This window comes from Simochromis diagramma, unplaced genomic scaffold (assembly GCF_900408965.1).
Source record: "Simochromis diagramma unplaced genomic scaffold, fSimDia1.1 OVJJ01000816.1, whole genome shotgun sequence".
Taxonomy (NCBI): domain Eukaryota; kingdom Metazoa; phylum Chordata; class Actinopteri; order Cichliformes; family Cichlidae; genus Simochromis; species Simochromis diagramma.
Genome location: NW_024386908.1, coordinates 6,130,587 through 6,147,112, shown reverse-complemented (window position 1 = coordinate 6,147,112; position 16,526 = coordinate 6,130,587). Strand labels below are relative to the sequence as shown.

The following is a 16,526-nucleotide window of genomic DNA, read 5'->3' as shown; positions in this document are numbered from 1 at the left end:
ACTTTTGAAGTTAGCCGCTTTCCCACTTAGTCTTTTTGCTAAGCTAAGTCTTCTGGCTGTAGCTCTATGCATATATTTAGCCTCTGTTATGGAACGATGCAGCTAAAACAACTATCAGAAGCTAACATCTTAGCTCACCTGTGGTTTCTCACATGACATCATGGACACATTCCTTAAGAGTTGTCTACAAGATGATACATCCATTGCCAACCAGAATAAACCACACCAGGGAGGCATGTATTCCCTGAGGTTCCTGGTGGTTTCTAGCAAACGAAGGTGCTGCGCCAAAAACCTTTTGATGATTACTTTGGTTGCTAGCAACACTTGCCTGTAGTTCCTCAGGTTTGTCTCTAAATACTCACAAACTGCTACTTCATAAAGTATAACTTTAGCAAGACGCAAACAAGAACTGGAGAAAATTCAACTGCTGAGTAAAAAATTGTCTCATCGCTGCAACTAATGTGTTTCAAAGGGCACAACTTTTGCTCTGAAGGTTAACCTTCTCCTTTTCTGGTTTGTGTCACAGTTTTCACAGTTTCACTAAAGCTCAGATAGTAGCAGTAGCAGCAGAGTGGCAGTGTTTGTAGACAAGGCTGTTAGTTCTAGTTAACCTACGACCACAGCAGTATGCTAGCGACCAAACCAAGGTGCACAGACTTGACTTCCAGTCTTATCGACTTCTGTTAACACTTTCATGTTGAGTTTATGGGGTCAGTCGCTCATTTCAAGTCATATTTAAAACTTTGTTTCTATCATACTTGTTTATACTACGCATTTCAGAAGTGAGGATCATCTGACATATGCTCATAGGCTAATGAATTCTGATTGAGAAGTCCAGTAAATACATTAAATACAATAAATATAGAATAAGTAATGTATTACTTCCTTTATATATTACCTGGTATAAAAAATGACTAATTATATTTATATAAATTTTGCAATTCTCCCTTTTGAATAAGGGATATGCAATCTGATTAGCCAGTTCCTCAGAGAATCTTGACTCGACCAAATCAAGCTTCTTTAGCCTGACCTGTTGCATCACTGGCAGGAGAGGCCAGTAACAATTATTTATTAATTATCAACAGCTGTATCACACACCCTGATAAGTTAAATGTGTATTTGTTGCTACTGGCACAAAGTTTACAATGAATGGTGATCTTTCTCAATTTTGAAGGAGGCAAACTAAAAATAAAAACAATTCTTAGCTGTTGAAAGTATACTTCTTCTCCTATCCGTCATTCTCCATTCACCTTTGTTCAGCTTTCTGGCTAGTAGCCAGGATTAGTTTCCCTGGCCATGACCTGGCGCACATTCACATACACATCATCACATAGCCTACCTAGGGGAACATGACGACACAATTAGGTATAGTGAGGATTAATAACTACAATACTTAATTTGCTTGAAAATGGTCATCAAAGGTTTGGTTTTTGGACCAATTAGTTTGAGATAATTTGCTGCTTTGTGAACCTAGATATTTTCCCACCTTTAGTCCTAATGCTAAGCTGAGCTTAGCTAAGCCTTCTTGCTGTAGATCTATATTTACTGCATAGAAATTTTATGAACTTTTCCAATTGTCAACACAAAAGTAAAGAAGCACATGTCTCTAAATGTCTTAAAGCTTCCAAACATTATTTTGTATTTTGTAGATCTTTCTTTAGAAATTAGCTGCTATTTTCAGAGCCTTCTCCCACTCCCATCACACCATGCAGTATACTTGCAGCGTACTGAATAAGGAGGAACTCCCCTCCCACCACCACCACCATTCATGTGGAAAAAGCTTGCACCACCAGCTACCCTTTCTTTTATTCATCGCTCTGTAAATAACTCCACTTTATGAAAAGCAGCCACTGTGACTCACGGATACCTCTCTAACCACAAGCCATTATTATTTCATGGCCTTTGAAAGAAGGGTCTATAGCAGGCGCTCTCACACTTTAATGTCGGAGCTCCCTCTGATGTTGTGTAGTACACAGCGGCCCTTGTTGCACTCCGTATGCAATCCCTCACTTGAATTCACAAACACTTCCAAGTGCATAAACAGCATGGAAGACAAGTGCCTTGCGAGCTAGCTAATGCTCTGGAACGCCATTGCTGAGGAGATAACAGCAGCCTGCCAAGGCTGATGTCTGGGACTGTCATGGGGGGTGGGGGTGGGGGGGGTGAAGAAAGACAAGTGCGTCTGTGTGCCTTTTTATGAAAAATGCTGTTGTTTTCTGACCTCTCATGGGACATCATGTGGTAAGGAAAAAGAACACGCATCAGCGTTACGATTAAATGACCAGCGGATATGATTCAAAGAGTCCCACGATGTCCCTGAGCACCCTTTGGAACGTGTAGAAGGCTCTCGGCATACAGACGAGCTAATGGGCAACCTATTGGTCATGGTAGATTCAGTTTGAATCTCAATGAGGGTGTCAGTGTGTGGCTGCTCCATGACCGACAAGGTGTGGTAGGCCTGCTGGAGTTGATTTAGCCACATTGCCTGTCATTGCGTTAGGCCAGTCAACATCCATCAGTCGAGAGGGTAAAAAGCTTTTTTTTTGTCTTTTCAAGTGTCAAGAGGAAGCTGCTGTCTTTGAGATTATGGAAGATGGAAGATGTCTGGTGAAATTTCACATCTTTGTTTTCTGTACATGACACAGAGCCGTGATGCTAATAAGGCAGATATTTTTTACATGGCAACAGACTTAATAATGCGGTTTGTGCCAAAACCACTTTTGCAGTATGTAGCCCAGAAATGAAGTCTAGTTGGGTGAGTTACTTCTTACAAAAGCTTTTCAAAGGTACACAGCAGTGCTTGGGTGTAGACTGGGACACGCGTACGGTACATGAAAGCAGTGGGCTTGAATCATACAAAGGCTAAACCCATTACAGGTCCAGAGGGGTGGGCAATACAGTGCCTTGTCCCGCTCCTCTAAACAAGACTCTGGGTACTGGAGGCTGGAAAAAAGGCTTGTAACACATACATTAAATTTTAATTGTTTTTCCACCCCCTTCCTTCACATCTCTGAAGTAGCAGCTCCTGAAACCTTAAAAGTGTAATGCCAGCTAGATTTTCATGGCTGTGCCTTTGTAGAATAAAAGATACAACAGTGGAGGGAAAATAATTTACTCTCTGATGCTGGAGGTAGACAGTTGCTTTTCAAATTCCAAGTTTTGGTCCTTTATTTTATTCAGCAGTGAAATGCCATGAATACAGAAAATAATGTCTGTTACAATTCTCAACCATGACCTTCTAATGTCAGAGAACTTTTAACGTATGGACACAGTACACATTAATGAAAAGTATCAAAAAAAGTCGCTGGATCGATCGATCAAAAAGGAAATGAAAACGAAAACAAACCAAAGAAAAGTTCTCACCAATTACATAAACATATGTTTGCTACAGTCCCAATTTACTGTATACATAGGGGGATCATATTCTCAATTATTAGAGAAGGATAGCAGTAGAAAGGATACATGACTCAACTGCCAGACATAATGCTTCATAAAGTATGCACAGAGGTACAAGCAATAAATACACACATTAGGTTAAGCCTTACAGCTACGCAAAGCAGATGCAGAAAAAGCAAGTTTGCTATTCTTAGCGAGCAATGAGAGAGAAACAGTAAAAATTCAGGTAAGTCAGAAAAGAAACACTGAGATTTTTTTTTTCCTCTTAGAAAAAAGTCTGGTAAATTTATGGGTCCACCAACATTTTTTTTTTTTTTACATAAGTATGCACAGTTATCAAAATACAGACAAAAATCAACCCAGAAAATCCAGACAATCCTAAAATCTAGTGGAGGAGCAGATCGCAGTTCTGGAGGTCTTTCTGGTATTATGTGCAAGCAACTATTTTAGACATTTTTTTTTTTACTTAATTTATACAAAACCCATGCAAATCTACAGGTAATATGCATTCTGTGGCTGACAGGTTTTTATCCCTCCCAAAACAGTATATCTGAGGTAACGCACTCCTATGCATTGTACGTACAGTTAGGCCATCATCCCCATGGTTTTTATTATATTCTTTTTATTAGTTCTCGTTTCCAGTCCACCAAATGATTTTTTTAGACATGCATTTTAAAAAAAACACAATATTCCCTTACAGATAATCTATACATTATCATTCTACAAATGTTTTGAGGACAACCTATTACAATGCAAATCTTCCATATCTTGACGCAGGGAATGTAAACGTTGGGCTTGAGCCACGTCCTATGAGACAAGCGCAGTAAAGTGTAACGGCTCTTGTGGCATTCTCGTAACTCGTGCAATCCGTCGTAATTGTTCTGAATTGGTTGTTGTGCAGAGGTAGGAGCTTTTAGAAAGCCTTTTTGGGTAAGTGGGAGACCCCTTTTTTTTCTTTTTTTTTTTGGAAAGACGCAGCGTCCTTTTTATTTGGTGTGATAAGATTATTAAGAACGTCGTCTTCAAGTCGTTTTGCTGACTCCAGCTAAGTATTGAAGGGATAAGCTTTGTTCCAGGGCCCAGTACCCTCTTGACGTGGAACTGGTACGCGTGTGTATGTGTGTGTACTTTACAAGCTGAGCGTTTGTACAGTACCGCACGTGTCTTGTGTGTTAAGCTCTTACAAGCCCTGTTCTTTGGCTTGGCACAACACTTGAAAACATACATATGCACAGTGTGTTTCCATTTTGGTCTAAACAGAGCAGACACGTTGCTCGCTGCCGCAGCAAGACACAAAGCCACGTCAGGTCATTGACAGCATACGTTTTCAGCAGCTGGAGATTTAACCAAAACAAGAAAGCTGGCAGACCACAAGCCTAAGGTCTGTGTATGCTAGTCTCTGACACATGTGTGTGTTTGTGTAGTTATACTGTGTGTAGTTTCAGGTTTTCTTTATCCCATACAAGAGGAGGCAGAATTTTGTGTAACTTTGGTTTACTGAAAACATAAATGACCATTAAAGCAACAACGCTTTTCTAGATGACACTGGCTGTGAAATGATGGGACGTAGTTTCCACAGTAACTACCTCTCTTTAAGTCACCCTAAAGCGTGATATAAAAAGCTGGCTGTCTACTCAGAGCGCCATCAGTGGCGATGCCTTTCGTACGCGTTTGGAAGCTGCACAGACCCACGCGACGAGGATTTGATGAAGTTAAAGCAAATCTCACCTAGAAAAAGGTAGATAATCCTCTTCCGCAATGGCTATTACTATTTGCTTTTCCACGGTAACCAAGCCACATCATTTCATATTCACTTGAAAATGTGACTTATTTGGCTTCACTAGATATTCTTCATGTTTGGTTAGCGATGTTTTCAGTTTCGGTTTTGACGCGGCTCGGAAGAAAGAAAAAAAAAGCCACGGAATAAAGACATTATTTTGACAGTCCCACTTAGAACAATACATATTCACCAGGTTAGAAAAAATAAAAATAAATAAAGAAAAAACAACTATGTGTAATGCATAAGAAAAAGTAAAAAAAAAAAATAGAATAAAATAAAAATTCACAACAACACAATGTTTCTGCACTTCCATTGAATACACAAATGTTTTGGTCATGATCCACTTTTACAGTTAGCTGCTCTCTACCAGTTACAGCACAAAATGCCTGCAGTTCAAACATCACATCACCTCCTACCTATGGTATGTCTGGCAGAAAATCTCCAAAGTGGACTTTTTTTGTTTGTTTTGTCTTTTTTTTTTGTATGAGTTAGCAAATTTCACATCAAAACCAGCCTTTATTTTCCCTCCATCTTCCTCATGATCATCTTTGTATAGGGCTAAATGAAACAATCCCAGAGGTTATTCCAAGGTAGTTTGCGGAACAAAAGCTTCTCTTTGTACTAGTTTAAAGTGGCAGAAGGCGGACCAAGAGGAGTTTGGTGGCTTCTGTCTATAAGCTATTGGCCATTGCTAGTGTTGGCTTTGGTTTCTAGCTGTTGCCTGTGACTGTTTGAAGGTAGACAAAGCTTTCGAACGAGGAGGTAAAAGGAGAACAGTGAGAAGAAAATTATGCAGAAATGCATTTGTTTTGGAAATGGCGCTTTTTAACAAACTTATTTCTTCCCCAACTTAATTTAATTTTTTTTTGTTTATTCACAAACAGATAACAGACTGGAAGCCAACTTTTTTCTTATTTTTTTTTCTCCTTTGTTTTTTTTTTTTTTTGTGTTCTTGGTGTTTTTTTTATGGACAGCTGCAACAACAGTCTTGGTACCGCAGTTCCGTTTCTGGTGTGATTTGGGGAATGGCATTTACAGTTGGTGGTATCTAAAAAGAAATCGTATTTGGGAAATTAACAATGGTTTTAAAAGAAAGCTGAAAATAATATACTGGGTTTCATAATAGTAGCAACATACAGGCAGTGACACAAATTTCTGAGACTACTCCTGTGCAAATGATAACAGAGCAACAACTTGAATTGAACCAGCAATTGTCTCTAGACATTAACAACTACTGTGGGTTGGATTATTCACAAACATAAAATGTCTTCCTTTTTGGCAGTATATGAGGCCGCTAGCTTTCAACGGAACATGGTGTTCCCCATCCATGAGTCTATCATCCTTACACGGTATGTGGCCACGCCATCCCCTAATGAAACAGGTCTCAAAGAGTTCAATTTTTTTCCCAATCAGACATCTCATGCCTGCTTGTGTTTGGGGGATCCCAAAGGGCTGCAACAAAGAGTTCCTTTGGCCCAGTCTCTATCCGGATACATGCTCAATAAATAGTCCCAGTGGTGAGAGAGACAAAGAGAGTCAGCTGTGGTTGCTTGGACTGTGGAGTGGTTTCTAGTCTTGCGGGAGGTCTGTGTGAGAGAAACAGTGCGGTTCGGTGAAGGGATATGTTGACCAAAAACTGTATCCTAGTCACTCCAGGTCTTCCGATAAGTTCCCTTCCTCCAGCTCCCGGTCCTCCTCCAGCTCTGGACTGTGATTGGCTGTCGTCACAAGTGACATCGGACAGTCGTCGTCGTCCATATTAAGTGGCTCCTCCTTTATGTGAATGGGTGGCCTATGACACAAGCACATAGGCGATAAATGATAAATGTTAGATTTATTCTTTAATTCAATGACAAATCCCTGCAGCACGATCACATTTAAAGGGACAGTTCATCAGAAAATGACAAGTTTTCTCAGGCATGCAGTGCTATTTATCCATCAGGATGGTTGCGTTTGCATCTGTTGAATGTAATGAAACGAAATCACATGTTTTAGGGAAAAAGCAGATAGAGGCTTGTGGGCCATTTAGTTTCTCTACGAAGTTTCAACGAATGCAGACACCTCTGCATCAGAATCTCCACAACTGGCCAACTGATACCAAAACAATGGATAAATAGCAATACAGGCCAGAGGAAAAATACACATGATTTTATGGTAAACTGTAAAGTATAACATTTAAAGTAAGGGAAACCTCATTTACAAGTAAATTATGAAGGGAACATAGTCAGGTGACTTATTACCACCATAACGCAATGTGCAAAAGAGGTGTGGAGGAGTAATTCCCGTTACTGCATGGACTGTGTTCAGCTAACAGACAAATATTCAGTGGCATCAAAAAAAACAGGCGTTACATGCATTATCTAGAAAGTAACATGTTGTTTGCGAGACACTAATTCGACATGATGCCTCACGTCTACTGTAAGTAAGCGCATGAAAATTGCATGAAAAACATGGCCTCTGTAAGGCCGATAAGCTGTGATGTTCCAGACATGTTTGGCATTTAAAAGTTTACTGATGACACCAGGTTGAAATACATGAAAAAGGAAAAAAAGGGGGGGGGAAAAAACAGGCCACATAATAAATAATGGAGAATTTCTCATCCCTGAGCCCCCTGGAGCAAAGGCAGAGGAGAGGCTTTTTTATCTAGTTAATAGAAAGCGCAGCCACTCGTTAATATGCAGGGGCTGTGCGTGTCGCTCCTCAAGAGGAAAAACCGGCAGCTAGGTTCTGCCATTAATCAACTTCAGCCCCGGCAGTTCGCTCGGACACCATGATACATGTTTTTAACTCTAAATGGATGAATATCTTTAGCCAGTGTCAATAAGCACTGGGCAGGAAGCAGCAATGGCGCTGCTCACAGGACGCCTTATGTTTCAGAACAACAGAGGAGTGAGCGGGGGAAAAAAAAGAAGTGTCGGGCCACTAACAAGAATAATAATGCTGTCACACACAAACAAGGCATAACACGATCTGGGGCTCTAGTCAGGGAGAGGGGTTTGTGCCATGATGATAAATCTGACAAAAGCTAATTATTTTTGACACATCGGATGCATCAGAAAATCCCCCTAGACTCTGAAAGAGGAGAGCGGGGAGAGAGAGAGAGGGAGACTTATCAAGTGGTAGTATGTTAGGAAGCCTCTCTCCTGGGTTGCCTTCATCAGTGGAAGCGGGGAGGGCAGGGGGGACTTTGAATTTGAAAAGAATTTTAAAAGGTACAGATGACTTTAATATTCAGAGCCAAATACTGTAAATTAATATTCTGATGTGGTGGGATGAGAAAGGGAGGCTGATCTTAGCAGGATGCGAACAGGAGCGGATGAACCTTTCTGTTTCTGTGCCTCAGGTTTACAGAAGGTGGGAGATAAGACAACAACACCTCCACGTCCTCTTACCTGCCGATGTAACAGCTAACAGCATGGAAAGACAGATTTTTTTTTAAAATTAAGTTATTTATTTATGTTGCCGATGGAGAGTAAAACTGGTGTTGAAAGGTGATAAAATGATGGGCTGATTGCCAGAAAGTTACAAATTTGTTGTTGAAATATTTTATGTTCTACATGAGTGCTTGGACAAAAACACTTCCTGCTTTCTGAGACACTAAAATGTGGCTGTATAAAGGGATGTTTAGGTCACTATGTGAGGCTGTACCCCACCTTTCACTCATTAGTTATAGCTGTTCATAAACGCCATGCTGTAAACATTTAATATGTCCACTGATGCTGATCAGTACTTTATATTTGTGTACTAGCACCAGATACAAATCATGGTTCAGCTGGTGCCCACAGCGAGTGAAGCGATGCATCCCTAGTTTTGTCGAGCACAATAAAAAGTGTTTCATAAAGAAGATTTTCATCATTTTTTTAAACACCATTTCCCGAAAATGACAACGAGTCTGTACTTGAATGCATCACGTGGATCACCTGGCAGACTGGAATGTGTTCTCATGCACCTCATTAGATGTTTGTGTGGCTCCGACGATAACGTTCACAGGCTTTGTGACACTTTATTAAAATATGTGGATGAGCCATTTAGTACTTAATAGCTAGCTGCCATTATTGAGTCACTCAGCAGGACTTTTGCGATGTAATAAATACGCAGTGCTTCGAGTGTGTGTATGTGTGTGTGGGTTCTAGAGATGCCTGGCTCTCACATCAATTGGAGATTAGCACCTGCAATCATGCAGAGGTATGTCGGGACAAATGCGATCATTAGTGCATGGATCTAATGGTAGGCTGCGATGGGGGGGGGCAGGGGAAGTAGTGCGGTGAGGAAGATAGAGTATGAGAGGAGTGCAGGCAGCCTGGGGAAGGGAGAGAGTTTTGGCAGTGAAGGAGGGGGCAATAAAAGTTTGCAAAATTTCAGACACCAAAGAGAGTTGGGCCTCAGTGTGATGACACGTTTATTGGCTCTCATCTCAGAATCAGTTGAGTGAACAATAACTACATCACTCAGGGCTTGTTGCGAGGAGGTTTGCAGATGTTTGGACTGGTGTTAAGGACACTACTACTTTTTAGCCTGTGGCTACACTGAACAAAGCCAAAGGTTTCAGTGGAAATATAAACAATAGACTTGGTTTCACCTAAAACCAGTCATTCATTTAGACATTTAAATTGAAAAAAGATGTGTTTACAGTCTTCAATCCTGTTATCAAGATTGGTGCAATTAAATATCTAACTCACTCAACGTGGACACGGATTACGCGGCTCCAACCTAAAACATGTTTTACGAAATGAAATAATCAATACAATAAAGTTTTTAGACAGCGTGGCACTTCTGCATAAGTATTCAGAACCAAAACTACATGACGTGCACACGCTCACACCAGTATGCACAAACCCGGGATGGCCCGGGGCAGCCTGCTTTGCGGTTAAGTAGATATCATTAACCTTCAGACATTTAGGAGAAGAAGAGGTTTGAATGGACTTGCTTGTGCTGAGGACTCCTCTCCAGAGAAAGGCCTTCAAGGTGATGTACTATTTAGTTTAGTGCTACAAGCCACTCTATTATTTAAACACATCTTTGAAAAGCCATTCATGAAAAACACATTTCTTCCATTTTGAGGTTGTTGTGGCTTTGTAAAGGCGGGCGGGGACCGAGGGAGGGATAGAAGGAGGGAGGAAGAGAAGGATGGATGGATGCGTCTAATCTTCTAATCTAGCTACCCTTGCAAGTGTCAAGGCTAGTGCGGCCGGAGAAAAGAGAATGCAAGAAAAAGGAAGTGCTGTCCTGTTACTAAAAATTAAATGAGCCGAGGGAGTGGTAACACTGGATTCTGTCTGGAGCTGGGCAGATTTGCTCCACTTATTACCCCCTTTCAGAGAGGGGTAAACATGTCCAAACAGATTAATGTATAGATGTCTGGTACTAAGGACTAACCAAACACTCCTCTGTTCTCTCTGATACACTTAGTCACATGAAGCAGAAGTGCATCTTTTATCCATTAAAGAAGTGACTAGCTGATAGGTTTCCAACATGGTCTTTGAAGGAGAGTGGACGAGAATCATATAAGAATCATTTCTTTGTGTTTGTTTCCGTGTGTGCTTCGTTTTTCCACAGCGAGTGCTTACGCAGATAGTTCTTTGTGACATCAGCAGCCCAGACATTCCTAAAAGTCACATGAAATCAATTTTTAAAATCACTCTCACTCTCTCTCACACTCGCTTTCTCTTAGCCACGTTAAATGAGGGATGAGGAAGGGAGAGATTTTTAAAGTAATTAATGCTACACTTGCTAAATATTAATAGGCACAGTCTTGCATAAAATACAGCAGCTAAACCCCTTTAATGCAGACGGTGGTGTAATTAAAGACAAATGTGTAATAGAGCCTATTTATAGACTAACTGTTGGCCAAGCGTCCGCCTCACCTCAGGTATAAGCACAAAGACAATCAAATTACAGCAGAAGATAAAGTCTGCTTATGATATCGTACGTACTGGAAATTGAACCCTGCCCTTGGGTCACAGAAAACTGAAATAAATACTGATACAGAGGGTTAAATGTCAGGCAATTAAACTAACAAAGGAATTCAATGTAGGCGTACAAAGGGGAGGGGTCAATGTGTGCTTGCATACTTAGATAAGCACTCTTAAAAATGTGTGAGGTGTAAATTAGTGCATACCCACCACATTTAACATTACGAAGCATGAAATAGGAACTCTGATCCATCGTGTGCATGCTGCAACATCATAGGTATGCTGTAATGGTTGTCATTTAAATCCACACAGCAGCTGTTATGGGCTGAGTAAAGGGCAGTATAAGCACCGGCAGCTTTTAATGAGATCGACTGGGGGTGAATTGTAGTTTGTGTTTCAAAAAGCTTTTAGGTTTTCTAAAAAGAATCTTTGACAATGTCTTAAGATCAGTGTTTAATCTGAGAAAAGTGCAGATGATGTGCACAAATTTGAGTTCTTAGAGGTCTAAGTAGCCCCAAGAGTTAAATTACTTGCAGGTATATTTTCTTCTATGTGCAGGAGCTTACATGTGTACTGGAGGGGAGTATCTGGGGCTGCTGTGTCCGTTGGTGTCCAGGTGGTCGACTGAACCGTTGAGGTCCTCGTGGGCTGACTGCAGCAGCATGGGGGGGCTGCCGCTCAGCGTAACTGGGGGACTAACACCCAGCAACCCCGGTGGGCTCCCTCCCAACTGGCCAGGCGGACTTCCTGCGGTCAGTCCGGACGGGTCTCCGCCGAGGAGGCCGTGGCAGGTGCCTCCCATCGGGCCTGTGGCACCACTCCCCATGAGCCCCGGGGTTCCCAGCAAAGGCAAGGAGGTCTCTGCTAGGGCGGCCTGTGGGAGGAAGAGACAAGTAGGGAATATTAGGAATTAGAACTTGAATAGACAGAGACAGGTCCAGGAACACTGAATAACTGGGTGCATAAGAGGGAGTAATCATTTACTGTCACACAGTTGTTTTGGTGGTTTAGAGGCAGTATGAAGAGTGAATATTATGATTTAACACAGTAATTATTTAAAGACCGTGGCTCAGTGTTGTTCAGCTGGAAACTATTTTTCCCCATGTGACACTTTCCTGACGACTACTTCCCCTCACCTGCCATTCCTGTGCCCTTGTGTGGTGTGGCTATTAAAAAAAAAAAGTCCCCCCAAAACTTTACCTCCAAATAATAAAAACTCTTGACACTTTCGCCTGCTGAGCATTAAAGTTATATACGGTGATTAAATTTTTAAAGTTTTTGCCATGAGCACCTCGCCAGCGTACACTATGAAGGCAAATCATTTATGACAGGTTAGATAAATATTAATGCACATGCCCTTGCATTTGCACATGCCGCTATCAATCTAGGGTGGCTGCCACTGCTGAAAGAAGGGAAAAAGAAGGGAATCAAGGAGCGAGAGTTGCTCCTTGATTCAACCACAGGGTGGCCTTCTCTGTCTGATGGCAGACCGGAAGAGAGCAGAGTGAGTGGAGAGGTGCAGAAATTCACAAGCAAGGAACAAGGTGGTAATTCAAGTTAGAAAAAGAAGAAAAAAAAAACTTGCTCCCTCTTATGCAAAGTGGAAGTATGAATATGGAGTTCTATTGTGCACATTAACTGCAATCATTCAGTCACTCAGGCAGTGGTCCTGTCTGTCAATCACGTAACACCGGCAGCCAGCTCAAGGTTTTGGTCCGTACCTGTAAGCTGGCATTTAGTGCAGTTCCATAGCCAAGACTGGAGGGCAGATTCTTGACAAGTGATGGGCTTCTGCATACAAAAAAGTACGCAAAACAAACAACAACAAATGAGTCAATCAGTTCATAACATAATGTGTAATGTAATGCTAATAAGAGAGTGCAGAGTGTATTTAACAACGTTTCCACTGATCCTTTTAATCTTTTACTGATCTGGATCTATGAGTCAGCAGAGCACCTACCCCGTGATCTTCTGCGACCTGCGTTTCTGGTACTCCACCTCATCTACTGTCCACACTGCCCCCTTCACATTCTCCACGCGCACAAAGCACTTGTGCAGACTGAGGTTGTGGCGGACAGCATTCTGGAGGCAGAGAGAAATAACGCACAGGTCAGAGGGATGAGGTAAAAAAAAAAAGCGAGTCATGTTCATTCATTATCCATCAAGAAAAAAAATGAAGACGAGGAAGGCTTCAAAATTGATTTTTTTTCCCTGCATTTTGAAGAAATTCTTAACATTCACGCACCATTGATTTAATTAGTAAAAAATTGAGTGAGAGCGAATGCTCTTACAAGTCCTGCACACAGTACATATCAATCAGAGTAAGTAGGCTAAAAGGAGGTAATCAGCATAGCGAATGGCTTATGGTGGTGACAGAAGTGGTAATGCCGGCCTTGATAATGTGATGTCAGTAACCCTTCCTGCTCCAGAAAAGCATTGCTCTTAATGGACACATCGCTTAAAAGATGACAGTATTGGAAGGGGGAGAAAAAAAAAGTCGTCAGGAGGCCCCTGTGTTTGTGTGTGTTAGAGACAGCGTTTTCCTGCAGAAGTCAGGGCATTAAGCTGAACTGACTTCTATATGTCTAAATACTCTGGTAAAATGACACGATCATCTTTTCGATATTATTATCAAAGCTGCTGTTAAATTAAAAGAAAACAATAAGGTGTTTTCATTAATTACTAAATAAGAAATAGCTAGAGAAAGAAGCACTCTTTTATTAATATGACAATACGTCCATAATTAAAACATGCATCAGACTCTACAAATAATAACCTTGGCTTTAATATCCCTGCCTCTCATATTTATCATCTCCCTTAGCTTGGTGTGTACTGCTCAAGAAAAAGGGATTCAGAAAAAAAAGAAAGAAAAAAACCTCATAAGCAGATCTCGCATCTGACCTGAAAATCCCAGGATTTGATTGATCTTAATGCCCATGGCTCTGAATATGATAATTTTAATATTAATGAGCAAATGAGCAGTTTTATTATGCATGCTATATAGTTAGAACTAATAAGCTTCTGGGTGAGAGAAAAGAGAGAGAAAGGAAAAGTGGGGTGTGGGGTGCAGATCCCTCTTTTGAGCTTATGAGACCAAGCTGAGATATTAAACTACCTTTCATTTCTCTCCTTTCTTCTTCCCCCCCCTTTTTTTTTAAAAACAAATTCTCTTCATTAATCAAATGACAGGCCGATCGCTGATCATCCCCCTAATGCTTACAAAGGGAAGCGCAAGGCTGTAGATGTAAATAGATCGCACTGGCTTTTGTGCAGGGTGGGGCAGATTAGGATATTTTTCTAAAAAAGGAGCAGGAAAGATTTGAAACCGTTCAGATGCTGGTGGCGGTGGTGATGTTGGTGGCAGCGGTGTTGTTTGGTGCCAGTGAGAACATATCGTAACATCACTACGCAGCAAAACACGGAGCGCGCTGTACAAACTGGAAAAGGGCACCCATCTTACTACGTGTCCTCTTGTATTGGTGATCACACACCCATGTGCTCATTTGCATCCCAAATCCAAATTAATTCACTTTGCTAAATCTAGTGCTGCGACGCGCCTCGCATGCTGATGAGCGGCTCGTTGAGTTTTCCCTCCAGTCCTCTGTGCAGCCACAAAGGCTAAAGGGAGCTAACAAATGACATACAGGGGCCAAGGATAAATAACAAAAAAAGAAAGCAATGAAGACAGTGGTGCTTAAATTGGGCTTTCTTTATCAGCAGACAGGCACACTTCTGCTTAAAACATGTGCTGCAGGAAAAATATCTTTCACCATCTTTGTGTTGGGGAGACAGGACAATAAAGTTGTAGGGACAGATATACAAATGGGCCCTTTTGTGTGGGTAAATAAAGAGTGCTCCCTCCATGACAGGCCAGTTCTCACTTTGCCCCCCTTGCTTTAGTTCCACACTCTTAACCCCTCTCACAGGCACAATGTATGTGCTCACGTGTACATTGAGTTCCTGTGTGCATGCATCTTTGGCCTCCGCACAGTGGAGAACTGGTTAACAGGCAAACAGCCATCTTTCTTCCTAATTAACCAATGATATGCGAGAGAAGGTGGTTTTCGGGACTAGGAGGAGGGGTGTATCTCTTAACAAAAGGTGCTGATGATGGAGTGGCTGCTGTATAATTAGTGCGTCAGAGCCCTCTCCTCTCCACGCCAAGCCTCCGCTATTAATTGCACCGAATTAGAAAACGATATCTGAGGGGAGAATAATTCTTTCGCCTGTCATTTCTAAACAGAAAAGGCAGAACGGTGGAAAAATAAATAAGAAGAAGAAAAGGGCTCCATTCAAGACAGAGGTTGGAAGGAAAGGGGAGAGGAGTGCTAATCGCTCTGTGCTGAGCAAATATATGCTTTCTTAAGGTTTTGTGTTTGACTTGAGCAGGAGGAAGGAGCAGGCTTTGCTGTGATGGGAGTGAAAGTGCACGGGAGGGTGAAGAGGGGTGTTCATGAAGGTTACCTTCCAAGTTGCAGCATTGCGTCTGAAGTAAGCGAACGTGCGCGTGAACCAGCTGTAGATTTCATTAAGTGTTAACTGCATGTCAGCAGAGTCCATGATAGCCTGAAATGAGATGACATCAAATAACGGTTGACTAACGAGACCAGGTAACTGACACGCATACAACAACAGACAGAGAGGAGAGAGGCAGAGCTGCCACGATTCATGCAGCAATTAATTTTAATCTAATCAGGCAAAGTTAATTTATTTCCCACTCACCTGTCTTATGAGGGTTGCATAAGTAAATGGCGGTCTGACATCTGCGTTCTTATAAAACTCATAGTTTGGGGCAATCTCTGGAAAAATAAATACTGTGTCACCACCTGAAATAATTGGCACATTTTATTCCTTTAGGTATTGAATTTACTCAAGGTTACATCAAATTAAAATGGGGTGGGGTAAGGATTGGGGTGGAGATGGGGATGGAGGGGGGTTGACAGAGAAAGGGGGCACATCAAATCAACATTTTCCATGTCTAACAAAATGCATTTTTAATTAATCTCTCTCGTGAGAGATCTTAAACACTACTACATCCCATAAAATGAAATCCGTGTAGTTAGTTAGGCTCAAGTTGAATAATTTATGTTGCTCCACACTAAACACAGAGAGTAAATATAAACATCAAAAGACGTCCCGTTTAAAATGCAAAGCTTAACACATTGAATGTCTTAATGTAATAAATATTGTATTTTTTTTCCCACCATTATTTGAACTTAATTAACATTCATGTAATATTTATGCACAGAGGAAGTTCTTGTCTATTTACATATAGAGTGATTAAACACACGCTTGCTTTTATAAACCCACCACCAGACAGCTCACACTGGTAAGACCAACAAGCCTCTGCGGTTTGTGGGTATGCGTTTATGTCAGTTGTGTGTGTGTGTGTGTTCACTTTCATGTCTGTGTGTGTGCTAAACTGCTAGAATATGATT

At 41.3% G+C, this 16,526-nt stretch overlaps 1 protein-coding gene across 1 annotated transcript in view; it reads right to left on the bottom strand.

Annotated features, from left to right (window-relative positions):
• Positions 1-3,142: 3,142 nt before the first annotated feature.
• Positions 3,143-16,526, bottom strand: part of foxp2 (forkhead box P2) — a 102,504-nt gene continuing 89,120 nt past the window's right edge. Inside the window, 6 exon segments of the mRNA XM_040035143.1 lie at positions 3,143-6,968; positions 11,655-11,962; positions 12,810-12,879; positions 13,049-13,170; positions 15,553-15,654; positions 15,811-15,887. Of these exon segments, the coding sequence (XP_039891077.1) occupies positions 6,824-6,968; positions 11,655-11,962; positions 12,810-12,879; positions 13,049-13,170; positions 15,553-15,654; positions 15,811-15,887 (824 nt within the window). The 3' untranslated portion in view covers positions 3,143-6,823.